The sequence below is a fragment of the Gossypium hirsutum genome, chromosome D01, assembly GCF_007990345.1.
Source record: "Gossypium hirsutum isolate 1008001.06 chromosome D01, Gossypium_hirsutum_v2.1, whole genome shotgun sequence".
NCBI lineage: Eukaryota > Viridiplantae > Streptophyta > Magnoliopsida > Malvales > Malvaceae > Gossypium > Gossypium hirsutum.
The window spans coordinates 64138154-64165323 of record NC_053437.1 but is presented as its reverse complement, the minus strand read 5'-3'; the positions used below and the strand labels follow the sequence as shown (position 1 = coordinate 64165323).

The 27170-nt window shown below is 32.2% G+C and overlaps 4 protein-coding genes and 1 non-coding gene across 7 annotated transcripts; 3 read left to right on the top strand and 2 right to left on the bottom strand.

Annotated features, from left to right (window-relative positions):
* Positions 1 to 2165: 2165 nt before the first annotated feature.
* On the bottom strand, positions 2166 to 2239 carry TRNAV-CAC (transfer RNA valine (anticodon CAC)). Its single transcript has one exon. It is a non-coding gene; the product is annotated as a tRNA-Val (tRNA).
* A 1271-nt stretch (positions 2240 to 3510) lies between these two features.
* Positions 3511 to 6168, top strand: LOC107940906 (protein RETICULATA, chloroplastic). 3 transcript variants are annotated; one of them, XM_041087716.1, is made up of 8 exons: positions 3511 to 3664; positions 3749 to 4323; positions 4449 to 4547; positions 4634 to 4854; positions 4939 to 5008; positions 5093 to 5172; positions 5378 to 5442; positions 5769 to 6168. In XM_041087716.1, the coding sequence occupies exons 2-8, from the start codon at positions 3787 to 3789 to the stop codon at positions 5960 to 5962; spliced, it is 1266 nt and encodes a 421-aa protein (XP_040943650.1). In that variant the 5' UTR covers positions 3511 to 3664; positions 3749 to 3786; the 3' UTR covers positions 5963 to 6168. The 3 variants fall into 3 exon arrangements, with proteins under 3 accessions (XP_040943650.1, XP_016729860.2, XP_040943651.1); XM_016874371.2 differs by having other exon boundaries at positions 3516 to 3664; positions 3759 to 4323; XM_041087717.1 differs by having other exon boundaries at positions 3536 to 3664; positions 3743 to 4323.
* A 364-nt stretch (positions 6169 to 6532) lies between these two features.
* On the top strand, positions 6533 to 8706 carry LOC107940900 (protein NRT1/ PTR FAMILY 2.8). Its single transcript, XM_041087714.1, has 3 exons — positions 6533 to 6731; positions 6805 to 7022; positions 7128 to 8706. The coding sequence occupies exons 1-3, from the start codon at positions 6635 to 6637 to the stop codon at positions 8520 to 8522; spliced, it is 1710 nt and encodes a 569-aa protein (XP_040943648.1). The 5' UTR covers positions 6533 to 6634; the 3' UTR covers positions 8523 to 8706.
* A 2771-nt stretch (positions 8707 to 11477) lies between these two features.
* Positions 11478 to 12515, top strand: LOC107940901 (dynein light chain 1, cytoplasmic). The gene is made up of 2 exons (XM_016874366.2): positions 11478 to 11706; positions 12190 to 12515. The coding sequence occupies exons 1-2, from the start codon at positions 11569 to 11571 to the stop codon at positions 12379 to 12381; spliced, it is 330 nt and encodes a 109-aa protein (XP_016729855.1). The 5' UTR covers positions 11478 to 11568; the 3' UTR covers positions 12382 to 12515.
* A 2896-nt stretch (positions 12516 to 15411) lies between these two features.
* Positions 15412 to 19122, bottom strand: LOC107940891 (BEL1-like homeodomain protein 9). The gene is made up of 4 exons (XM_016874353.2): positions 17849 to 19122; positions 16293 to 16660; positions 16158 to 16218; positions 15412 to 16067 (listed from the first exon to the last, which is right to left on the bottom strand). The coding sequence occupies exons 1-4, from the start codon at positions 18623 to 18625 to the stop codon at positions 15621 to 15623; spliced, it is 1653 nt and encodes a 550-aa protein (XP_016729842.1). The 5' UTR covers positions 18626 to 19122; the 3' UTR covers positions 15412 to 15620.
* Positions 19123 to 27170: the final 8048 nt, after the last annotated feature.

Sequence of the window (27170 nt, the reverse complement as noted above, 5' to 3'; positions counted from 1 at the left end):
GGTCGGGCCTAAACATGGTATTAACATATTTTATGTTTGCTCAAGTTCGACCCGGTCCAGAATATGGGCCTAAAATTTTGTCCAAACCCGCTCATAATTGCAAAAAAACTAACCTAAACTCATTTTAAGTCCGCCCATATTATTTTTTATTTTTTAAAAATATTTATTTTATTTTATCTTAATATTTAATTATTTTATATATTTTTTATTAAAATTTTTTATATAATCATCTCAACATTACTTTAGTGGTTACCTTAGAGTAGTATTATATATTTAATATATGTTTATATTTTTTTAATATGTTCTAAATTACATAATATCAAGTATTATAAACTTAAAAAAAGTCGGCTCAAGCCTAGGCCTTGAATGTTGCAGCCCGATCCCAACTCATATTTTAAATGGGCCTAATTTTTTGCATAAATTTATTTTTCGAGTTTAATATTTTTGTCAAAACCCTTCCAAATTTTGGGTGAGCCTTCGGGCCGGGAAGATAACCCGGCCATGAACACATATAGTTTTAAGATGACACTCTAAAGAAAGGAATAATAGCTGCTTTCACACTGATTCTCAAGTCATAAAAAAAAAAAAAAAGTTGAAGCAAAAGTAAAGTCTTCAAGTTCTAAGGCAGAAAACAGTTTATAACAAAGAAATTCTTGAGAAGTAGAATAGAAAAATGAAATTTACAAAAAAGAATTCGGTTATATAACTATAAAAATATATATAAGAATCTGACTCGGGATCCGACCCGAAATACTCATAGTTTAAGTAACCTCTAACACTTTATTTGAGGGGGCTTTTTCTCTATTTTCTGTACCAGAACACCATCCTCTCCATCTTGACTTCCATTGATACCGTATATCAACAAATTCTAGATTCATTGAATTCATAATTTACATGAAAACTCTATAAACCAAAAATTGACACAAGTTGTATATAAACCAGACATTGTTCATTAAGATAGGGAAACCAGCAGCAGTAGCATTGCTATCAAACACCGAGGTATCCACCGTCACAAGAACAGCCGCCGTTGCTGCTGCTTTCATCGCCGTGTCGGCGTTGACGTTGTGTGTTGAGACAACAACAGAGGAGACCGACCAAAAACATGAAAACCCAAGCTGATGCTATAGCTTGTACCCATTTCAAGTAATGCTCCATTTTTGTAGGGTTTTTTCTCCTTTTTCTTTACTCCAACTTTGATACTTGTCTTTTTCTTTTAGTCATTTATCTCATAAACTTGACTACCAAGTTACCTGTATATCTTATATCCTCTTACAAAGATATATAACATATAAATGTACAATGTATATATACATGCATATATGTTACATTTTGCTCCGTCTACTAAAAAAAATGAACAAATTAGTTCTCGTATCTTTGATCAAAGAGCAAATCGGTCATTTCTGTTAAAAAATTCATCCATTTGCATTGTTAAAAATTGATACATGGTGTACCATGTGTACATCATGCTGACATATAGATTAGACCTATTTATGGGCTAAGATACTCGCCTAAGCCCAAAGGCCCACCTAAAATTTGAGAGGGTTTGAGCAAAAATATTAGCTCAAAAATAGGATTGTGTTAAAAAAATAGGCTCGTTTAAAATATAGGTCGGGCTCGGACTTGAGTGTTTCAAGCCTGAGCCTCGACCAAACCCAACCTCTTCTTTTTTTTTAAGTTTGTAATGTTTTATATTATGTAATTTATAATACATAAAAATTAAATCCATATGTAAACATTAAAAAAATACTAAGATGATTATATATAAAATTTTAATAAATAAAATATATAATATTATTAAATATTAAATTAAAAATAATATAAATATATTTTTTTAAAAATTAAAAATATGAGTTAACCTAAAATGAACTTGGGTTAGCTATTTACAAATATAGGCGGACTTGGGCAAAATTTTTAATAGGTAGACCAATTTGTATTTTGATCTAGCGTACAAGGACTAATTTGTTCATTTTTTTAGTAGGGGGCAAAATGTAATCCAAATCTTAGTAGGAGGACCTCCATGGTAATTTTACCACAATATTAGCATACCCAAAAAAAAATCCCGGAGCACCATAAAACCAAAATGCCAAGCCCAAAATTTAAATTGATCCATAACAAGATTGGTTTACTAAAAATCCAACTGCAACGGAAAAGGGTAAATCGGATAATGTCTGAGCCCGGGTTCGAACCGGGGACCTCTAGTGTGTGAGACTAGCGTGATAACCAACTACACCACCCAGACAACTTGTTATTATTGATCGCTACGTTGAATCATTTATATTTAGAATATCTAAAAACAAAATAAAACCTTAAATAAAAAAGGGTAAATATATATTTTGGTACCTAATTATTTTTAGTTCAATTAGGTACTTGAACTTGGCTTTAAGGTTCAATTAGGTACCTAAACTTAGCTTATTTGTTCTATATGTGTAACAACAATATCCTTCAATTAAGGAACGAGATGTACTAATAAATTATTGATTGACACATTAAAAAGTGCATGTTGAAGTTGATAAAGTTATCAAGCCCAACTTACCAAAATCAATAGAATTTGCCTTACCTCCGTATTATCGAAGCACTTCTTCATGTCAATTTGGGGGTGGTGCCAATCCTTTAAACTCACCAATATGTGGAAGGACAATATCTTCCGATTAAGCAACGAGGCATATTAATGAGCCATTGATGGGCATGGTAGAAAGTGTGTGTTGGAGTTGCCAAACTGTTCAACCTTTGACCTACTTATCAAATAGGCTAAATTTGCCTTACCAACCTACTATCCAAGCACTTTCTTATGTCAATTTGGCAATAGTATTGGTCTTTTAAACTCAATTTGTTCCTAATTTGGAACAGATTCAACTATCTAGTCAGATGCGTTTATGTAATAAATATAAATATATCCAATACCCATAGAGGAGGTAATAATTTTCAAATTTTAACATTCATAATGGAGCAATAGGTGAGGCATAGCATGCCAACAATGGAACATTCATCCCTACCTTTCAACTTTAGTAAGTGTCATATCTAACATATATATTTCTTTCTTACATTGAAAAATATTGAGTTCAAGAAAATTAAAGGTCTATCAACTTCAATATTTATAAGTATCGAATTAGCTCTAAGTAATTGTTTTGAATAGTAAGAAGGGCGAAAGGAAAAAAAATTTGTCACCTTCAATCTTTATTATCATCAACAATAGTGCGATGTGAATAAAGAAACAATAATTCTTTCCCGAACTCTGTGTATTGACCTGATGATTAAAGTCTTCACTGTTTCAACTGTAATTTAAGTTTGAATCACATTAATCGTGTTACTATTAAGGCTTTTCCCTCCTATTATATTTTTAAAAAAAGATTCAAAGACGGAACCTCAACCCCAAAATGCAAATTTGACACACAAAGCACCAAATCTTAATATTTAAAAAAAATCAAATATTAACCCTAAACACACGTGTTAAGTTACCAAAAAAACCCTAACACACACGTGTGTTAACATCCCACCGTACGTACAAATCCTCAGCCTCACTAGCTCTTCACTAACTCAACTCTGTGGAATCAAATAATCCAAAGGAATTTTATACGTCTCTTCTCTTACAAAATCTCACCATTCAAACCTACGCGCCGCCGCGTCTCCGCCAAAGCTTTCATTTTTACATCCGCTTAAACAAAGGGTTTGTTTCTTCTTAAAAGCTGTTAACTTTTTTTTTACCTTATTGTAAGCTTAACCAATCTTTGGGGTTGTAATAAAGTTGCAGCTTTTTGCAGTTTCAACAATTTGTCGACACAAAAAAAAATGTCTAGTTTTGGATTGTCACATTTGGTGAATGTTAAGAACGATGTTGTTTTAAGGAATTTATGGAGTCAAGATTTGAGCTTTTTTAAAAATGGTGATAAAAGATTTGTTTTTTCAATGAAGAGGAGACAAAGGGTAGTGATTTTAAGCTTAGCTCACCGGCCTGAGGCGGAGGCTGAGGCGGAGGCGCAAGCTGGTGCGGCGACGAGTATAGTAACTAAGGGAAGTAGTGAGAGTAGTATTAGGAAAGAAGAAGTTAGGATTTTTGGGGAAGCTAAAATTGATGCAGGAAATGGTGGGGGTTCTTTTTATGGGAATGGTGGCAGTGGTGGCGGTGGTGGAGGAGACGGCGGTTGTGATGGAGGTGATGGTGAAAAGGGTGATCCTGAAGAAGAAGAATTTGGACCATTAATGAAGTTTGAGGATGTAATGAAGGAGACAAATGCTAGAGGAGCTACTCTTCCTTCAGACATGATGGAGGCTGCAAAGACTGTTGGGATTCGTAAATTGCTTCTTCTTCGATATTTAGATTTGCAGGTAATGGATTGATTGTAATGAAAGTTAGCTGATTTACGATTAAAGTTCAACTTTTTGAATTAAAGTTTGAATATGTTTGTGATTCGATTGTGTTTGATGATGTTGTTAACTTCTTGTTATTGCAGGGATCAAGTTGGCCTTTAGGATTTGCAATGAGGTCATGGGGAATGCTTAGAAACCGAATGTTAGCCGACCCGTCTTTTCTTTTCAAAATCGGAACTGAGGTTTGTTCACTGAATCCATCTTTATACGTGCATTGTTCAATGATCGAAACTGGATGGTGATTTTGCATTGCTTCATCGTAACACAGATAGTGATTGATTCGTGTTGTGCTACCTTCGCGGAAGTTCAAAAGAGGGGAAAGGATTTTTGGGCCGAATTCGAGTTGTACGTTGCTGATCTTTTAGTCGGAGTGGTAGTGAACATTGCTTTAGTTGGTATGTTAGCACCTTATGCACGCATTGGACAACCATCTATATCGAAAGGATTCCTTGGAGGCATCCAAAATGCTTATAACGCCCTCCCTAGCAGGTTATATCATAAATTTTTTCGATATAGATTCAGCATGATGTGCTTATTTTATTATGTACTTCTGATATTTGCGGTCTTGTACAGTGTGTTCGAAGCGGAAAGACCAGGTTGTCGATTTACGGTAAACCAGAGACTTGGTACATACTTTTATAAGGTAAAAGGTTTATGTATAGGCCGAATAACTTAATAGCTTTGTCATTGGTGGATAGATGTTAATATGATGAAAAAAAAAATTCAGGGAGTATTGTATGGAACGGTTGGATTTGCATGTGGTATTATCGGCCAAGGAATTGCGAATTTGATAATGACTGCCAAGAGGTAAATGCATCCTTATTTTTATCACTTTGTCTACTTCCACTTATTCGGTTATATGTGCGTGCGTGTGTGCGTGTATGAGATCTAAGACCATATGGGAAAATGATGGTTTCTCATTAAACAAATTGTTGTTCTTTCGATGTGCTTTTAAGCACATGTCATTTTCTTGATCGTTCTCGTTTCTCACTGAATGTTTTTCGTCTTTTAGGAGCATGAAAAAATCGGAAGAGGACATACCTGTGCCACCTCTTATAAAGAGTGCAGCTCTCTGGGGTATGGATGCCTTCACTTCTTGAATTCTAATCTTTAAAAATTCATGGAATTGTTGCAATAACATGATCGAAAAAAATTGAGTTAATGACCTTGATAAAAGTACCATGGAGGCCTTTACTCCCTCTACTCAAAAAATAGGTAAAATTAGTCATTGTATGTTAGATCAAAAGACCAGTTTGCTTTTTAATGTAACATATAGGGACTAATTTGCTATTTTTTAAGTAGAGGAAGCAAACAGCATGGTAGTTTTACCTAATGACCTTGTATAAAGTTCCTTTACGTTGTTTCTGTAATTGTGATTCCATCATTCATCTTGAATTCCGCAGGTGTTTTTCTCGCGGTTTCATCTAATACTCGATACCAAATCATCAACGGATTGGAACGGTTGGTGGAGGCATCACCATTGGCCAAACAAGTTCCACCCGTTGCAATGGCGTTCACCGTCGGCGTGCGGTTTGCCAATAACATATATGGCGGGATGCAATTCGTAGATTGGGCTAGACTGAGTGGTGTGCAATAAACTACAAACATGGTTTTCATGTACTTTACCTATAAATATCCCCTATTTAACCATTGGGGGGGGGGTTAGAGTTATGCTGTTAAACATCAATGTTTTAGGCACAAATCTTTTGAATTAAAAGATGAATTGTTTGGTTGTAAGGCTGAAAAAGCAAAAGAATGTAATGCACTTTTGATTTGAGTCCTCAAAGTATCATATTGTATCAATTGGGTTCTTCTATTAACCATCAACTTGGGGGTATATTTAAAACATTTGATCAAATTATAAAAACATGGATCCGAGTTTTCATGCAATAAGAACTTGCATGTCTAAATTTTGATCCGTAAGTTTTGAATAAATTCATGATAAACCAAACTAGATTTAATGTCCAAGTCTAGACCTACTGAAAGACTTGATTGACATGATACTGTTGCTAAAGTATTAAATTATAACATTATGAAGTTTTAGTCTAATTTAGAATTCGGGCTATAGTTTGAGGACATCGGATGAAAATATTATTTTAGTTTAACCTTTTTTTAACTGGTAATCCTTCACTAAACTGGTTATAATTATGACATCAACTCAGTTCGGACTATAGATCCTATGATTTCGCAGCAAAGACGCACAATCAGAAAGTGTGTAAAGTAGGGTAAACCAGAAACAAGGAAAAACATTTAAACCAAAGATAAAGAGATGGCTGAAGGATCAAATTCTTTTTTAGATGATCCTTGTCTTTCCCCATCTTCAAAAAAACAACCTGGTGGATGGAGGGCTGTCAAATACATTCTTGGTGATTCATATTTTTAATGTCTTTTCCTTTGTTTTTGTGTTTTCTCTTACAATTTATGTTCATGTTTTTACAGCGAACGAAACCTTCGAGAAACTTGCATCAATGAGCTTGATTGCGAACATGACTGTTTATTTAAAAACCAAATACAACATGGAGGGGGTACTTCTTGTTAATGTCATCAACATTTGGTCCGGTACCTCTAGTTTCATGTCGATTGGCGGTGCTTTGATTTCCGATATGTTCTTGGGTCGATACCTTATGCTCCTCTACGGCTCGATCTCGTCCTTACTGGTAAAACAATATATGTATGTATGTATGTATGTATGTATGTATGTATGTATGTATGTATGATGTTGGATCTTGGATGGTAATGAAATTTATGTATGTTTCAATTAGGGGATGATGATCTTGACCCTTACGGCAATAGTGCCTAAATTAAGGCCACCAACATGTATTGGCCAAATCAATTGTATAGACCCAAACTTATGGCAGTTGAGTATCCTTTATGCCGGTTTAACATTGATGGCCATTGGTGCGGGCGGGATTAGACCTTGCAATATCGCGTTCGGGGCAGATCAGTTCAATACGACGACAAAGGAAGGAAGATCGCAACTTGAGAGTTTTTTCAATTGGTGGTACTTTTCGTTTACGTTTGCTCTTGTGATAGCATTAACGGCCGTTGTTTATATTCAGACTAACATTAGTTGGGTCATCGGTTTCGCTATTCCAACTTCTTGTCTTTTGGTATCCATTGTGATTTTTGTAATCGGTCATCACGCCTACATAATAATGAAGCCCCAAGGGAGTGTTTTCGTGGACTTGGTTAAAGTGATCACGGCCGCTACTAGGAAGCATCGTTTAGATTGTTCGAGGTGTTCGTTTTATGACCCGGATTTCCATCCGCGTACCAAACAGCTTCGGTGTTTAGAAAAGGCCGCAGTGATTGCCAATCAAAATGAGTTAGATGAGGATGGGAAACCGAAAAATGGTTGGAGATTATGTAGTATTCAACAAGTGGAAAATCTCAAACTATTGCTTGGGATGATGCCTGTTTGCTTAGCTGGAATTGGTTGTTTTATGACAATGGATCAACAAACTACAATTGGGATTCTTCAAGCAATTCAATCTAACAACGTGCTTCCATCGGGCTTTAAGATTCCACCAGGATGGATGGGATTGTCGCCGATGATTGCCCTTTCGATATGGATATCCACTTATGAGATACTTTGGGTACTACAAACAAAGAGACTGACAGGGAAAGCTAAACGACTTACAATGACACAAAGGATCAACATTGGCCTTATATCCGCAATGGCTTGTTCCATAGTAGCATCTTTCATCGAGAAAAAACGTCGGACCGCAGCATTGAAACACGGCTCATTCAAATCCCCTATGAGTATCTTAATGTTGTTGCCACAGTTTGCTTTATCAGGACTAGTCGAAGCATTTGCAGCCGTGGCAATTATGGAGTACCTAACAACTCAATTGCCAGAGTCCATGAGAACCGTTGCCGGTGCTATTTTCTTCATCAGCTTATCCATGGCAAGCTACTTGAACTCGATGCTCGTCAATATCGTCCACAAAACGACCAAGAAAGGTGGGAAAACATCATGGCTAGGCGGTCATAATCTTAACAACGGTAAGCTCGAAAACTTCTATTATCTCGCGGCATCTATAGAAGCACTCAATTTCCTTTACTTCAATCTATATGCGAGACGATTCATCGCCACTTCTTGCACCATTAATAAAGAATCCAAAGAAGACCAACATATCAATGAAGATCAAATATAAAATAATAATAAAAAAGTTGAAAAAAATCCGAGTCCAGACTCCAGACTTTTTTCAAGCTCATAGTTAGTCGATTTCTAGCAAATTCATGTTGATTTCTATAGGTTCATAAGTCACATGTAGCAAATGAAATATGGAATTGTCTCAATTTTATTAATATCTTATGAAAGTTCTCATTAGCTTTTTGATCTTACATCTTCAATTCATAATTATATCGGTATTTTAAAGCAGGTATAGTATAATTTTTGGTCCCTAAACTTGGTAATTAGGTTCATTTTAATATTTTTTTTTCACTTTGACACTTAAACTTGACACATTAAGATTTTGCCGCATCATCATTTGAAAATTTAAAAAAATTATATAAATTTTCAAGTGATGTGGTACAATCTCAGAATCTCACATGCAGTGTTTTAATAACCAAACCGATTGATGGACAAGTTAGACTATTGATTCCAAATTCAATCAATTTGATCAGTTTGACCATCAAACCAACAATAATAATAATAAATCATAAAAATCTAAAAAAAAATAAAAATTATGAAACTGGTTCAACTATCGATTTTTACCCCGATTTTCTTTTTCTTTTTTTTCTTTTTTCTTTTGCAAATTTCAACCAATTTTTGAGTCAATTGGTTCGACCCTTTGTTAGGACCATTATATAGATCAGTTCTCGGTCTGCCTAATTCGGTCCTGTTCCAGTAACACTAGAAACATTATCAAATCTTGACTGAATTCAAGTTTAAGGACAAAAAATGGATCTAATTCTCAAGTTCAAAGACTAAAGTGAACCAAAAAATATACAAGTACCAAAGTGGACCTAGTTGTCAAGTTCTAGGGCCAAAAATTTTGTTATCCCTTTAAAATAAGGGTAAACTATACTAATGTTACTAAACTTTTAGTACATTTACATTTTAACCACTCAATTCCAAAAAGTTACAAAATGGTCATTGATTATTGGAAAGTTCTCATTTAAGTCATCAAACTATTCAAAAAAATTTATTTAAGTCACTAGGTTTTTAAGTTTTTGTTTTCTTTGATGTCCCAAGCTTTTGATATAACAACATTTAAGACAAACTTTATATGTATTATATGTCCTAAATCATTTGGTAAAAATATGATTGAAAATTTTATCAAACATTTTCAAAGCAAATTCAAACACTTGCAAAATACTCAAAAATACGTTTTAAATGTGTTTTAATTTATATAAATGTTTTTGGATTAATACCAAAGTGTTCTAAGATGTTTAAAATATTTTTAAGAGACTTTGATATTCAAGTCTCAAGACATATGACTATATGTCTCAGAGTCTCGAGACAAGACAACATTGAAACAAAATTCTACTCTAAAGGTTGCATGTCTTGAGACAAAAGCCCATTTTTCTTGAGACAGAAGCCTATATGACTTGAGACATGGCCTGTCAACGGCTATATAACGACTATTTTTCAGCCTTGTTTCGAGACATGACGTGCAGGGACAATTTTTAAACTTGAAATTAATGCTTCCAACGACTAGAATTCATCTCCAACAGTCATAAGCATCGATAAACTTGTTCCTTAACATAAATACACTTCAAGACTTAAAAGAGAGAGATATGCAAGCATCAAGATCAAGAGAAAAGTATTCAAATCTTTATTCTTTCATTTCTCTTGTAAATATTTTATAGGAGCTTATTGTTAAATCTTTAATCACTCTCATTTCATTTTTTTTGAGAGCTTAAGTTATTTAAATACATACCTTATAGAGGTCTCATAGTTTACTTTCTTTCACTTCACCAATAGTAAATTGGAAAGGTTTTAGTTCAGTTATAAAAACTAAGAAATGTTCTAGTTTAGCCGTAAAAGCTAGGGGAAAAAGGTTTTATCTAAGCTTTGTGAAAAAAATAGAGATTGTAAAGGTTATACATTTTCCTTAAAAGGTAACAATTCAAGAATAGTAATTGTAAAATCTTTGGTTGAAAGGTATACCAAGGTACCGGAGGTAGGGAATTGGGGTCAAACCACTATAAATCGAATTGTCCAAGCTTTTTTCGATTTCTTTATCATTTAGAAAAGTTTGCAAATAATTTTAAAATTCAAATTCACCCCCTCTTGGTATTTTCGGGCCTTCTAGTTTTTTTTTTAAAGTCCCGCTAATGAGCTCTAAGCGACAATTCGATGATCGGTATGGTGGATCAACACCCATCAACAAGTAGAAGAATATACGTATATTCTTCTACTTGTTGATGGGTGTTGATCCACCATACCGATCATCGAATTGTCGCTTACCTTAAATCAAAGTTGATCTGACAGCCAGTATCAAAGATTTGAGAATAAAGTTTTTTAGATTTTGATTCGCAAATCTGTGACATTCAAAGTTGATGAAAAAAAAATGAACTATAGAAAAGAAGGGGAATGATAGTTTTTGAATGGTGCAAGCGGTGTGAACAAAGAAGGTCATACAACAACGATTTTAACAACCAAGTGACTTAAATGAAAACTTTCGAATAATTTAGTGATCCTTTCATAACATTTTAAAGTTGAGTAACCAAAGCATAAACTTACTAATAGTTTAGTAATCTTAGGTGTAATTTAACTTTTTTTTAACACGTAGCTCTCTTCAAAACATTGACACCCTAATTTCTGACCACCCACCAAAAGAAAATGAAAGAAAAAGGTTGAATCATTACAGCCATATATGTTGGAGAGTCCCAAATTGTGGGGACTTGTAACTTTTGATACTTTACGTTGTCCCTACATTGAGAATATATATTTTTTGTTGCATCTTATTGAAAATGGGCGGATTTGGGTTCGGATCGAAATTGATAGGTCTAATATCGTCTGATTCTTTTTCGGCCTTTCCTTCAGGCCAGCTGTTGTTGATCATAACATTTCAAAATGCAAACAAAAATCTCAGTACTTGAACAAAAATATCAGCATGTAACACCCAATTTCTACCTCTTATTCATTTCACAATTGCACTATATAATGGTAATTAGCTTAGAACCTTCTTCTATTCATCAACTACATACATAGTTTTCACCCAAAAAAAGGACCATATTGTTCATAAAAGGATGCTTGAAGGAAAAGCCGTAGTGCGTGAAAGTGATATGCCAATGGAGATGCAGAGCCGAGTAATGGAGTTAGCATATCAGGCACTTGACCTCCATGAGGTCTCGGATTGCCAATCCATAGCTCGTTATATCAAACAGGTCTGCGTTTACATTCGGAGCCTTCTATTTATAAGTAGCACAAATCTCTAAAATGAATAGTATATTCGAGTTGGACTAGGATGTAGTTCAATCAGTCTCGCTGAATCAATTCAGGTTTTAAAATTTTCGGATCATTAGAGATTGTTTATGGAATTTATTTTGGTGGGTTATTTCGAGTGTTTCCATTTCAAATTTGGTGTAGGAGTTCAAGTTACTTGGGTTCATTCGACATAAATTATTTTGGGTTCAGGTCCTTTTGAGATGTAAATTGTTGACATTTTTATGATTAAAGCAGGTTGAACCAATTTAGACCGGGTCAATTTGTGTCTTAAAAGTTTTGGGCCATTTCATGTTTTGTTCATTTAAGTTTTGATTGTTTCAAGTTCTAGTCATTTGGAGTTCAATTGAGTTTAGAGTCATTTCTAATTGAGATTGGTGTGGGATTAGCATTTACTACTTTAATTTGTTGAACAATTTATGCAGAAATTTGATGAAGCATATGGGACATCATGGCATTGTGTGGTAGGCAAAGACTTTGGGTGTTGCATTTCACATCTATGTGGAACCTTTATCTTCTTCCATGTTGAAATAATGGAGTTTCTCATCTTTAAAGATGGCAAGGACTTAAATGAAACCAAGGAAGAAGCCATTGGAGTGATGCAGAAAAACCCATAAAATTAAACCATCATTTAATAACATCATGAATAATTGTTACAAAGAAGGCATTATTTTAGCTACAAAAGTTTTGCATGCTGAAGATTTTCCAATATGGTGTAACCATGGTTTATATTACAGGTTAAATTCTGCTATTTTTCCCTGTATTTTGTGAAAGTTACGAATTTAGTCTCTATACTTTAATTTGATCATTTTTAATTTATGCATTTTTTAAAATTTAAAATTTTAGTCTTCGCCAAACAAGACAAATATATTATCATACTCAGCTTGTTATTTTCACAAACTTGTCACTAAAAATTCAATTATTTAATTAACGAATATCATTTGTGTCAAAATTGAATTTTCAAAATAGTCATTCCCCAAACGCATAAATAAGAGAATAATACATTTCAACACATTTAAACTCGCATCCTCTTATACTAATAGTAATACTTATACCGATCAAATTAAAACTCAATCGGAATATAAAAACTAAAATTCATCAAATGTACACGGGGATGCTTGCCTTCCACTAGAATTTCATTCTCTTTAGAGAATTTAATGTCATTTCGAATGTCATAAACAGACATCTATCATTAATGTGATGGATCAATGTCAGGCTTGTGGACAAGGAAATGAAACATGTGTCTGAATTTTTATCTTTTTTATTTTCTTTTTATTTGAAGTAGCATAATCAATGGAATCTTTGAACATTCTTCTTTTCATCTTTTGTTTCACTTCCACTTAGAGAATAGATTCATGCTTACTTTACAGTTGGATTCAAATTCATTCAACTTTATTTTGAAATTGATTTAAATTTAAACCATCGAAAACTTAAGAATCCTTATCGAAACCACGAGTAGAGAAGAAAAAATTCACTAATGTTAAAAAATAATAATATAAGAGGTTTTCGACTATATTTATATAAGGGTTAATCAACTTATACAACATGATCAGTACTACGAAAATTTGGGTCACACAATTCTAATACTAAAAATGTATAAACTTAGACCCAAAATCAATAAACACAAGCTCAAGCCCAACAAACATGAAATTGTTCAATTAATAAGTAGGATAGCTAATCACTAACGGACCTAGAAAGGGATGCTTGCCAATGGTAGGAACTTTTCCTTGACATAGCATCCTCCTCATGCCTCCATGAAAGCAAGTTTACGGAAACTTGTTAAATAAAATAAAACTCGTCAATTCAAGTATAACCATTATCTTTGACATGAGAACAAACACCCCCGAGCAAATATTAACCATATTTATAAATGACACAAATCAATTCAAACGACCCAAAATCAAAACAACTTGAAATCGAACCATCCCAAACCGGAATCACCATTCTATTATTGCCTAATCCTTTTACTGACATACAAATCTTTAGCCAGCTTTTCTAACCCACTTTTTATTCGGAGAATTCACTTTATTTTCACTTTACTAAGCTTTGGATTAATTGCATATATAAACATTGATAAGATGCCTAACCTAACTGCTAGATTTACAACTATGCTACCATCATTATAATCATTAAAAAAAACCATTTTATACTTGTATTATAAGAATCAGATCAAATTAATCTCTCTAATTCAACAGATCAATTTAGGTTCTATACTATTAAAAACAATCAAATAATATTTATTTTTTTAATTGCAGTTCAATTTCAATACAAAAAATTTATTTATAAAACCATAAAAAAATTTAAAAATATTAGCTCTGTTAAACATTAAATAATATTTTTTAAATAATAAATTGTAACTCTATTCTCAGATGATCTTATTTAATTCTTTTTAATAGTACAGGAACTAAATTGATCCATTTAATAGTTGAGAAACTAAATTGATCATTTCTCTATATTATAGAGGGACCTCTTGACTACATTCACCCTTTTTTTTCTCTCAATTTCTCAAATGTAACTACAAAGTGAAAACCCTTTCACTATTACCCTCTTTTTCCCTCTTACCTCTTTAGGGAAAAAAAGCACTTTCACTAACTAGTATCTAGTAGATCATCACCTACCATCCATGCAACTACATGATTGTCTTCCCTTCAATCTAAAATTCTATTCAAGACCCTAATTTTAGATACATTTTTAGGGTTTAAAGTATGTAGGAGGTCCATGTATAATAGGGACTAGATCGAATTATTCTCTTTAATTAAATGGATAAATTTAATCTCTATATTATTAAAAAGAATTAAATGAGTCCAAACGGAGTTCATATTTATTGTATAAAAATATTTTTTTTTCAATTGCTGTTAAATTCCAAACAAAAGATTTTATTTACAAAACTATAAAAACTTTGAAAATATTAACCCTATTAAATAGTAAATATTAAATCTATTCCACGTTGACCTTATTTGATTTTTTTTAACAGTACATGGATTAAGTTGATCCATTTAATATTGTAGAGAGACTAATTTGATCAGGTCCCTATGACAAAGGGACCTCTCTGATACATTCACCCATTTTTAGCCCTTTTTCTTTATTTTCCCATTTGTTCTATGCATCTGAGATTTATTTACTTGAACCAAAGGAAGCTAGAAATTCTCTAGACTAAATTATAATATTTTTGACAACTCAAAATATATTTCATTATTTTTGAAGAAATTAAATAAAAAAAATTTCATATTTGAGAGACCAATTTACAATTTTACCATAGACTGATTTACAACTTGATTATTTTTAAAGAGATAGAACATAAAATTTTTAATTTTAAGAAGCTAAGACCCTGCCAACCCCTAACATTTCCTCTCCTTACAATCCTATATTCAACATTTTTATTGACCTAGGATTACCCAGTGAGCCAATAATCATTTAATAATATTATCAATTAAACTTTAATATAATACAAGGACCTCCAAAGTAATTTAACCTATTTACTATGTAATCATCCAATATCACCATGATTTTTTAAAAAAATTATAAATTTTGATAATAATATACTTCAATGTCTCCATTAACGTCGTCCTCCTGCTGAAACCAATTTGTTTAATGGTTAACTTTGAATCTTCAAGCAAATTTATGCTTATTCTAAGGCAAGCATGATATCATGGCATCAAAATATTTAATTTTTTCATCATATAAATTATAAATTTACATAACCCTAACCATGCTTTTCAGCTTCCCACTCTGCTTATAATAAATATATAGCTCATCTACATGAAACCCTTTGCAATTATATTAATAACTCTATTCAATTGAATAATAATGATCAGAAAAAGCTTTTTTCTTCTTTTTTTGCTTGTAACATTTGTTTTCAACCCACAAAATCATGCAAAAGCTGCCCTCCGACAACACCCCTTCCGAAATGCCGACCACCAATAACGTAACCCTCACTGTTTACCTCGAGGCCAAGACCGAAATGTTGAGCCGCGTTTATGGGGAAGGACTCAGATAATCCGATACTGTTGTTCTGATGAAGACCGAGTGTTAAGGAAACATTGCTGCCATGCGGATGGGTAGAAAAGCCGTTGTAGGAGGTTGACATGTTTGGCTGCTCATTTCCCACAGGTACATTGGGAAGTTCATTTCTAGTACGCTTTGATGGGGTATTCTCTTCAACCCTTTGGGTTGATGTCGATGGGTTTTCATCGCCTGACTTGTTGGCATTTCTCTCGTCCTTTTGCCGTGTTTCGAGCATGTGTATTTCTTCCACCATTGGTTTCCAAAGCCGAACTCTTGCATTGATAAACCAATTCGAGACCTATTCCATAACAGGTATGCTTTTCCGTGTTAAATTGAAAGCCGGTCCTGATTACTATAAAAGAAATAGACATGACAATAAACCACACACCTGGTTACGTGAAAGACCAGTTTGTTTCGCCAACATTAGCTTGTCCGTGTCGGTCGGATAACTGAAACATAGACAGCATTAACCGTCAACACATACTAAACGGTTTATCTACAAGGAAAATTTTAAAGTACTTACGGGTGTAGAAAGTGTTCAAATAGCCATGCTCTAAGTACGGTCACTGCACGTTCGGGAAGGCCTCGTTGAGGACGCCAAACTGGTTGGTTTTGAAGGAACCTGGAGTTTTGAACGGCTCTGTTATAAAAGCTTCCATCACCATTTCCGAACCTCGGACCTTCGTTTTTCCCGGGGCTTATCTGAGCATGAGCTTTATTAGTAAACTGAAGCTGTTCGGTGATTGCGTTCTTCAAGTACCTGAAATGTTTAGACATAGCTTTCATAGCCAAGTTTGCAAATGGAGCTGCATTCCCTAGTCCGGCGACACATTCGAACGACGCAACAACGGATTGCATCTGCTGATAGTATTGCTTGTACCTCTTGTAAACCTAAATAACGATAAACACTGTTAGCAAGTCATAAAACAATGCAATGATGCCATATACTTCGATACATCGAACTCCGATATTAGCTAACAGTAAGGAACACAAATTGGACCTATATGAAGTGAAGAGCAATACGTTGGAGACTACTAGAAACTATAGTTACCCCCATTTAGTATGATTCAAGCAATACGTAGGAGACTACTAGAAACCGTATGATATCTTTATTTGCATTTCCACCATGCAACACCGATATATTTCAGAAAAACGAAGGAATACATCAATCTTATTCATCATCACGTTGTCCTATTAAGCTACCTTGATAGTAAACAACAACAGAAGGGGCAACCTAATACGTTCGGGTTATCGGTTATGAATTAAACCATGCAACATATATAGTTACCCCACTTATACAAGTGAAGAGCAATACATAGGAGAGTTAATCAACCTTACTCACTGTCGCGTTTCATCAATATTGTCCTATAAGCTACCTTGATAGTAAACAAGAACCAAACGGACAACCTATTATGTTCGTGTTATCGGTTACGAAAGCGTCACACATGCTATTTTCGATCTTTTATCGTTACCGAAAACAAATTTTTAAAAAGAAAATCTACAGAAACTAAGGTTACAAGCAGACACGCACACTAAAGCTTTAAAGGACAATAATTCAAAGGACATTATAACCCAACATGGTATACCCCATAGGGGGATTCATGATTAATCCCCTTTATGGTATAGACAACGAAAAATCCCAGAACGAAAAACAGTACATCCTAAATGAAACCCATAATTATACCATCCGAAAAGGAGATAAATAATCATTCCGAGTCCGATTCGATCGAGAAAACCGGTGAAGTTAAAGCTTCATTAGGCACATTAAGCCCTTAAATTTGGGCAATATAGTGACTTATTTAAGATTCTTTATAACACTAACCTTGGTGAATATATTCCATCCTATACCTATAGCTCTTACCACCCTTTTTTAATAAAAAAGTAACCATTTTTTGTGATCAACAAGGCAAAAGCTTTCATTTTTACAAAATTGGAGAACATGGGGTATAATTTAGTACCAATTATGCATGCAAAAAAAAACATGAGTTGCATGATGGCTTTCAAGACCCTAATGGCTAACCCAATGAAGATTTAATGACACAAATCCAAATAAAAGTATATCAAAGAAGGGAAGCAAACCTCGTCGAGAATTGAAATTAGTGTTGATTTTTTCCTTTGACCATCACCGCCGCCGCCGCTTCCGCCGCTATCTCCGCCGTCAAGAGGGTTAGTGTGGGAATTTTGCAATGGAGGAAGCTCCATGAGAGATGCTTTTTCAGTGTAAATTCCCTTACCAACATCACAAAGCTCTTCTAATAACTGTTGTGCTGGCCTTAAAAACCTTGAACCTTTCAAAATGGAAGCATAGCCAGTGAAAGGACCGAGTGGGACTGAGTTCGATGTTGAACCATCAGCACCACTAAAAATGGCTGGAACCATATCAGTATAGATACTAGAGTTTTGGTGGGTATAATGAGAAGATAATGAAAGAGATAAAGGTTCAGGCTTATAAACCACCACTTCACCAGCCCCACCACCACCGTTATTAGTATCATAAGACAGGTTTTGTGGGGTATAAAGAAATTGGTTGTTGTTGTTGTTGTTCATATCGTGAATGGAGCTAGAGTTCAAGTGATCCAAAGAAGGAGAAGAGTTGAAAATCCCACCAACAAAGCCTGTGAAGTTCACACCATCTTTTGTACCCGACGGAGGAGGGTGGTGATATTCATGGCTTCCGGCGGCGGCAGCGGCGCAAGTTAGCAAATCGGAAGAAAGGAAAGGTGGGTCATAAAAAGGGAGTAAACCCGAACAACCCGAAAGAGAAACACCCGTTGTTGGTTCATTTTGAGCCATGATTCTTAGCTTATCTCTTCTGCTTTGTTGTGGGACATGGTAGGGTTCAAAACCCTCCGCCATAACCCCAAAAAAAGAAGCAAAAAAAAAAAACAACCAACAACCAACCTCCTCTATAAGCTAAAACTAAATAACAGTGAAAGTGAAAAGCTTTATTTGATTAATTTAAACGATGAAATGATTGTAATCTTCTGAAACTGGGAAAATATAAAAATGGCAGAGAAAAGAGAGAGAAGTGGCGCAAGTTAGCAGAGTATGATACGTTCAAGGAACTGAGATTTTTGGGGTATCGATTCACGTTTTTCACTTTGACGAATCTTTTTTTTATTTATTTATTACAGAAACTAAACATAATCTAATAATGTCTGTCACTCACTTCCAAACTAAAACAAACACTCAATCTCAAAAAAACAAAATCTTTATTACTGTTTCTTTTATGGCGAATGAATGACTCTGAGAGAAGTGTGGTGGTAGTGATAATAGGGGTGGAGAAAGAGAAGATGACTGGTTATTTGCTGTAATAATTGAAACTAAACTGTGTTGCAGATTTTTCTGACTGTTTTTTGTTGAAAGGGGTTTTGTCCTCTTTTTAATCAAAAAAAGAAATTAAAATATCCATTGAAATTATTTTTTAATTAGGATAAATACCACACAATGTCTATGATTCGTAAATTTATATTTTAGTCATTTAACTTCAAAAATTAATAAAATGGTCATTAAATTATTTAAAAGTTAAATTTGATTGAAAATATACAAAAAAAAATAGAAACACTCATAATTTCAATATAATAATTTTCATCTTTTTTTCATTTTTTTAAGATTAACACTCAATGTTACAAAGAAAAGTACAATTGTAAAAAAATAAATAAATTATACAGTGTGTAAATGTTGAGTGCCAGGGGCGAAGCTAGAAAATTTTTAGGGGGCGAAATGAAATTTTAATTTTTAGTAGTCTATTTTTTATAATTTTTAAAGAATTAAATTAAATTTTCATAATTTTAGAGTGGCCAAAGTGTAATTTTACCTTTATTAATTTAAATTTTTAAATTTTTCTAGTGGGTCAAAACAACAATTTTCCATTTTAGGGGGGACGGGCCCTTGCCAGCCCCCCTTAATTCCCCTCTGTTGAGTGTTAATATTTTTAGAATTAAGACTAAATTAATATAATTTATAAATGTTGAGGGTTAATGTTGTTATTATGTCAATTTCAAAATTTACCACCGTTAACCGGTTGGTGACCATTTTATAACTTTTCATAATTGAATAACCAAAAAAGAAATTTACTAATAATTGGGTGACTACTAATGCAATTTAAATAAAATAAAATTTTATGTAATATAAAATATATAATATATAAAAATAAAATAATATATTACAAATGTATAAAATGGGTTGACTAGACTTGACCCTTGATTGTTGGAGCCCAAGCTCGACTCGTCTTTTATTTTTTTTTTTTGCTTGAGCGTATTTCTTAGGTCTTATATTTTTATTCAAACCCTCCCATATTTCAGGCAGATCTTTAATATTAAAACTATTAAAATTATATTAAAAATGCATATCCAAAATGAACTTAAACAAAAAGGCATTCAATTGTATATATATAGACATCTATTTGTCTAGATTCATTTTGAACGTATTATTTTAGTGATCTTTAAAATAATTTTTAAGATTTTTGTTGAAAAAAAAAGGCCTAATGGATTTTTTTGTTATCAAATGACTCAATTAGGTTGATATTTCTCTAATGGCTCAATTGATTTTATAGACTAATCATTTTTAACTCTATTTAATTGAATTTTTCTTATCAAATAATTTTTAAAAAATAAATTATTAAATATATTAATTTTTAGTTAGTAAATCAAATAGAGTTAACAAAGGAAATTAGAGGTATTTATAGATTCGGCTTGGGCTTGGGTTTAGGTTTAGGTTTTTTAACCTTAGATCGGTTTGGCGCGACATGTTTTATTGTTCAAAATTAATAAAAATATATAAAGATAACTTTATGTTAACATTTATATATTTTATAATTAAATTTAAATAGAAATATTTTTTAAAATAATAAAACGAGTCTGGCACGTACTCAAGCCAGAGAAATTTTTGGAATTAGATCTTGACCCGGGTCTACTCGAGAAAATTTTAAAATATGTTTAAATTAATCATTCATAAACATAAATATATTTCCACAAAATTTAAAACTCATATTAAAATTGGATAAATATAAATTATGTTAGAATGAACTACACTTGTAATCACCCAATTATTGATAAGTTTCTTTTTTAATCACTCAATTATGAAAAGTTACAAAATGATCACTCAGCTATTCGATTTTCTTTTTTGTCACAATCATTAAATAGCTAATGGGAAAATGATGTGGCAACTTTTAAAATTAGCATAATACCAGCTTTAACCCTTAACATTTATACGTTATGTCAGTTTAGTCTTGATTTCTTTTCTTTGTATCCCTCTCATCTAAAAAGCTAAAAAAAAAACAAATTGTCAACCAAATTTGATCAAAAACAGCAAAAAATTTAAGATAATAATTTTTATCTTTTATCGTTCTTTTAAAATTAATTATTAACGTCATAAATGAAAGTAAAACTGCAAAAGGAAAATCTCAAATTACATAACTTTTACATGTCGAGGGTTAATTTTTCTGGAATCAACAGTAAATTAACATAACATATAAATGATGAAGGTTAAAATTATTATTATATTAATTTTAAAAGTGAATAATTAGATGATAAAAAAGAAAATGTTTTAAATAATTAAGTGAAGAAAAAAGTTTAATTAAAATTTAATCTGATTGGACCCATCAACACTTTTACTTGTTTTATATAATGTTTTATTCTGAATTACAGATAGAATGGAAGGCTGAATTTGGCGTTCTCAACACTCATCGCTTTTATCCATTGCCCAATGCTTGTGACTGGGATTCCATTCTCGTTTTACGAGGTTTTTGAGCTTTTAAGCATGATTTCAATCCGATCAAAACTCGTTTGAGTCTTAATTAGATTATATGAGTATTGTTGTTAATATAAAAAAATATAGGTTTGAGTGCGATAAATTATCGATCAAAAGTTATTTGAGTCTTAATTAGATTATATGAGTATTATTGTCAATATAAGAATATGTAGGTTCGAGTGAGTTAAAGCACATTACCTTCCTCTTTTTGAATTAGAGAGGAGTTATGGGTAGTTCTAAGTATTGTGTCAAAAAAACAGATATGATCAAAACCTATAATGAGATTCTTAGGAAAAAATTATTAATACGAAGCAAACCCAGAAATCTGAAAATACATCTAGAAATTTTATAATTTTGAACCTTTTTAAATAAAAATGTTAATTGCACTAGATATTCCAAACATGGTAAAAACATTATGAAGGCTCCTTCTACTAAAAAAATAGACAAATTAATCAATATACGTTAGGTCAAACAGCAAATTGGTCTTTCTGTTAATAATTACATTCATTTTTATTATTAAAAATTGGTCTATATATGTCAACATAAGGTACACGTGACACGCTATTTGTAATTATTTGGTTATTTCGTCAGCAACAAATAATTAATTATTTGGTTATTTCGTCTATATATGTCACTAGCTTCTTTAGAGCAAAGATCCTCCCTCGTAAGTCATTTAGAAATCCATTTCGACACGATATTAAGATAGAAAGGTTAGACTATCAGAAAAAATAGACCACCAAACCAAATGGCTCTAGTAAACTCACGGTTAACGAAGAAATGTTCTATTGATTCAGGGTACATGTGACACAAAGGGCACTCGATCATGAAATTATAAATCTTCAAGCTAATTCTAATCGAGATGCTTCTACTACAGATCTCCGGTCACAACATTATAAATTGTTAGCTTGAATTTGATGTGAAGCAATTCTTAAAACACACTTATCGAAATTTTAAATATATATATACCTATTATATAAATAACTTAAATCTCACATATTAAAAAAACAAAAAAAAAAACCAGACCATGTTACCATAGAAAAGCACTGTCTTTTAAGTTTAAATTAAATGACATTATTTGATTTCTTTTAAATAAGTCATAATTATGCTATCCATACTAGATTTGTTCATGGATCGGGTTACCTGTCCAAGTCCGAAGGCTCGTCTGAAATTTGAGAGGGTTTGAGTAAAAATATTAGACCCGAAAAATAAAATCAGACAAAAAATTAATCTCGTTTAAAATATGGGTTGAGCTTGGGCTTGACACTCAAGGCTCAAGCCCGACCTATTATTAAGTTTATAATACTTTATATTATGTAATTTATAACACATTAAAAAAATAAACATATACTAAATATATAATACTACTCTGATGTAAACATTAAAATAATGTTAAGGTGACGATATAAAAAATTTCAATAAATAAAAAATGTATAAAATTATTAAATATTAAAATAATATAATATAAATATTTTTAAAAAAATAAAAAATAATATTGACGAGCCTAAAATGGGTTTGGGTTAGTCTTTTGCAAATATGAGTAGGTTTTGGCAAAATCTTAGGCCCATGTTTCGGGTCAAGTCGAGCTTGGACAAACATAAAATATGTTAATATCATGCTTAGATTCGACAGGCCCAGCCTATGCACATCTTTAATTTATACAGTAAGAACAATTTATTTAAAATTTGATTTATAATTTTTAAATATATTTCTAAGTTATATTGAAGTTACCATTTAACTTTAAACTAATTGCTAATATGATATTTTAATGATTGAATTAAAGGATTTCGAAGTATCTAATTCAAAAATTAAATTTGGGAATATTGATGAAATTAACCCAAGTAAATGTAGGATTTTTTTAAAGATTAAGAGAGAAGAATTTTATTTTGGGTTGAATATTATTGGCCATAATGACTAATTTCTTTATCGTGGGTGTTCTTCAAGGAGGTAAACGATTGGTCATGAAATTTATTTCATTTGATAAAAGTACTATGGAGGCCTATATATTAGGAGTTAGATTATATTTTGCTTCCTCTACTCAAAAAATGAGTAAATTAGTCCATCTATGTTAGATCAAAGAGCAAATTGATTCTTCTATTAAAAATTCCATCAATTTTTATTGTTAAAAACTAATCCATGTGCACTAGCAGGATGTACACGTGGCACGCCACGTGTCACTTCTGGTTATCCCGTCAACCACTCTAGTTTTTAACTGTACAAATGGATAAAAATTTTAATTGCAAGGACTGATTTGTTCATTGATTTAACGTACACAGATTAATTTACTCATTTTTTAGTAGAAGAGCCAAAATACAATCTGACTCATAATATATATATTTTTACCTATTTCATTTCTATGAATGAAGATCGAACCTCTAGTCATATAATCAAGAGACAAGATGAACAACTACCACGTCATAATTTGTAGTGGAGAGATTGATATAATTTAAAAAAAAGGGTTAAAATACCATTAAAGATCTGAACTTGACAACTATTCTCACACTGGTGCTTAAATTTTTTTTATTCAAATTAGACGTTAAATTTAACTATTTTTCTTACAAGAATTTTTAAGGATTAATTTTGAAAAAAAAAAAAGTTGAACCCTCGACTAATAGTAGAAAAATGACTGTCATGGCGTCAGCAGTTGCGTGAAGAGTAGGATGGATCCCTTGTTTGAGCATTGAAAGTAGTGTATGTGTATGAGCATTGAGCAAAGGAAATCCTTTGTTCAAAATTCCAAACAAAAATTAAATAACAAAAACGAACACTCTGAGTACAGTACTGCAAAACGACGCTAACTTTTCTCCCTCGAAGTTAGGGTTTCATATCTACTGTTACTGGCACAGTATCTACTGTTTGGCGGCCTCCATTACTGTAAAAAAAAAAAAAAAAGGTCTATTGGTTACCTGCTTACGTTTTCCAGAAAATCCAGACATTGGCTTTGTCCAATGAAAAACCCAACTTAAAGTTCCTCTGCTTTTTTTGCTTGTAAGAAACCACGTTTTTTATTCTCCTTTGTGGAAGTAGTACGATGTTTTAAGTTATAACTTATATAACCCTTTAATCAACTTTGGAGTAAATTGCACTTAAAACTTATTAAAATTATTAGTAAATTTTATTTTTAATTATTTAATTTTAAAAATTTATAAAATAGTCATTAAATTATTTAAAAGTTTTTTTAAATTTGACTGGTGAGCTTTACGTGACGATTTGATGATCGGTACAATAAATTAGTACCCATTAATGAGATCCGAATCGATATTACAGCTAGTATTGAATATTAAAGAAGAGAGTTGTTTGTATTTTGGTTTGTAAATTCGTGTCATACAGAATTTTTTCAATAAAAAAACTAAATTGTAGAAGAGAAGTAAGAGGAGAAAGCTTTCGATTAGTATAGACAATTCGAATGGAGAACGATTTTAACAGCCCAATAATTTGAAAGAAATTTTTTTAATAATTCAATAACTTTTTAAATTTGAATGACTAAATCGCAAATCCCGTATTAAAACGTGTAAGAGTAATAGTAATAGTGATAGAGTTTGTATTTGATTTGAGTCCAATCATCACTTAAATGCAAGTGGTTTGCAAGTTAAAAAATTTACAATTATTTGATTTGATCCAAATCAATTTTTTTTATTTGATTAAAATTTTTTTCTACTTATTTTAGATTATAAAATTTTGTATTTAAATTTCTAAAAATATCTTTAAAATACGATGCTTAACTGCCATCGTCATTATTGCAACAACAATAAAGATATAGATTTGAGCGTTGCTATTGTCAAATATAATTCATTATAATCTATTCGTTTGAATCAGAATTGAAATTTCAAAATTTAAAAAGCAGAAAGACTAAAAATGTGAAGTTATAAAACACGGAATAAATCCACAACTTACAGGACCAATGGCAGACTTTGACCTAACAATTTTAATTGCTATCATTTGGTTCAATACTAAAATTTTAAAATTCAAAAAATATAAAAATAACAAAATCTGAATCCATAATTTACGAGACCATCAACAAACTTTGAAACAATCATCTAATCTTGAAATTTCGAAATTCGAAAAATACATAACTAACGTGATGAAAATAAACATTGGATCTGGCTTTGGAATTTTCCCGGTGGCATTAGTAGTAGTAGGTCCCAAACCCTAAACCACAAAAGATGAAACTTCGAAAAGTTTCAGACAAAAAACATTGTTGAACTTTGTGACCTTTGGCATTTGACAGTATCTCCTTCAAACTTCTTTTTTCTTTTTTGGTGTAACGTGAATTGCGTATCCAGCTCACTGATCTTGCAGTCCGCTTCATTCTTCAAAACCTCACTTCAAACTGTTCATCGGGTCATCTTTTGTCTCTCAAAGACAGCTTCTTTGTTTCATGACATGTTTGATTTCATTTGAACTCATTGGCGATCGAGGGGAACTCAGACAAGACGTAATCTGTATGTTTCTCCTTCGGTTAGCTTTGACATTAGCAGCGAAATAATGGGTTAATTTCTTTGGAAGGTCCCTGTGGTATAGGTTTAAGAGCAAAGTACTCAAAACAATAGGAGAAGAAGAAAGAGGAAGGAAAGTTAAAAAGAAAATTAAAGAAAAGGGGTAAAATTGCTCAAAAAGAAAAAAAGGAACTAGTTGTGAAATTACTTAAAATTTTCATAACGTGCCATTTCAATTCGTGATTATATTATTAACAACAAATAACGGCTTAGTGACCAAAATATAGTAAATTTATAACGTTAGGGATCCTATCGTAACTTTAGATTTAAAATCTGTAGTTTACCAATGAAAAATATTAAAGGTTAAAATCTGTTTTTTAGATTTAAAAATGCAAGTTCAATTATTAATATTGTGAAAATTCTTTTGTTAAATTCATTACTGCAAATAAAAGTGTAGGGACTATATTTCAAGTTTACGAAGTATAGAGGCTTATATCATATTTTAACCATTATTAAGAGTGAAAGTCGCTAGGAAAATAGTGAAACAAATTAAAATATAAGGTTAAAATATGCCTATAGTCCTTGTACTTTTCAACAATTAGGAATTTAGTCCTTGTATTTGTATTTCTAGGAATTTAATCATCTACTTATTAAATTTCTAACTTCAAATCAAACTGTTAATATTGTTAATTTCAAAATATGTCCATAACCGGATCGATGGCTAAACAAGTTAGACCGCTGGTTCCCGATTCAACCGCTAGACCAACAATAATTACTAATTTCAAGCAGTTTTCGAGTCAATCAATTCAACCCCTTTATTCAGACCGTTATATCAATCAATTCTCAATCAATCAGATCCGATCATGTTCCAGTTACACTAGCCACATCATCGAATTTTGACAAAATTCGTGTCAAGGACCAAAATAGATCTAATTGTCAAATTCAAGGACCAAAATGAACCTAATTATCAAATTCAGGGATAGAAGATTATATGATCCCTGTATACACAAACATGTTACAAGTTGTAAATGTGAAATTAATGCATGCTATATGAGTGGAGGCAAATAGAAAATTTCTAAGATGGACCCATAAAAGATGAAATAATTGTGGTGCAAGCTGTAAGCACTATATAAATATAACTCAAAAAGCAAAACCAAACCAAACAAATGTGCGTTTGAAAAACATTAATGACTGTTTCCAGTCAAATTGTGTAAGGG

Coding starts and splice junctions, on each gene's coding strand:
- LOC107940906 (XM_041087716.1), top strand. CDS start 3,787: ATGTCTAGTTTTGGATTGTCACATTTGGTGAATGTTAAGAACGATGTT. Junction 4,548..4,633: donor TTTTCAAAATCGGAACTGAG/GTTTGTTCACTG, acceptor ATCGTAACACAG/ATAGTGATTGATTCGTGTTG. Junction 4,855..4,938: donor TATAACGCCCTCCCTAGCAG/GTTATATCATAA, acceptor GGTCTTGTACAG/TGTGTTCGAAGCGGAAAGAC.
- LOC107940900 (XM_041087714.1), top strand. CDS start 6,635: ATGGCTGAAGGATCAAATTCTTTTTTAGATGATCCTTGTCTTTCCCCA. Junction 6,732..6,804: donor GGCTGTCAAATACATTCTTG/GTGATTCATATT, acceptor ATGTTTTTACAG/CGAACGAAACCTTCGAGAAA. Junction 7,023..7,127: donor GCTCGATCTCGTCCTTACTG/GTAAAACAATAT, acceptor TGTTTCAATTAG/GGGATGATGATCTTGACCCT.
- LOC107940901 (XM_016874366.2), top strand. CDS start 11,569: ATGCTTGAAGGAAAAGCCGTAGTGCGTGAAAGTGATATGCCAATGGAG. Junction 11,707..12,189: donor TAGCTCGTTATATCAAACAG/GTCTGCGTTTAC, acceptor CAATTTATGCAG/AAATTTGATGAAGCATATGG.
- LOC107940891 (XM_016874353.2), bottom strand. CDS start 18,625: ATGGCGGAGGGTTTTGAACCCTACCATGTCCCACAACAAAGCAGAAGA. Junction 16,661..17,848: donor TAATTTCAATTCTCGACGAG/GTTTGCTTCCCT, acceptor ATCGTTATTTAG/GTTTACAAGAGGTACAAGCA. Junction 16,068..16,157: donor CTGGTCTTTCACGTAACCAG/GTGTGTGGTTTA, acceptor GTTATGGAATAG/GTCTCGAATTGGTTTATCAA.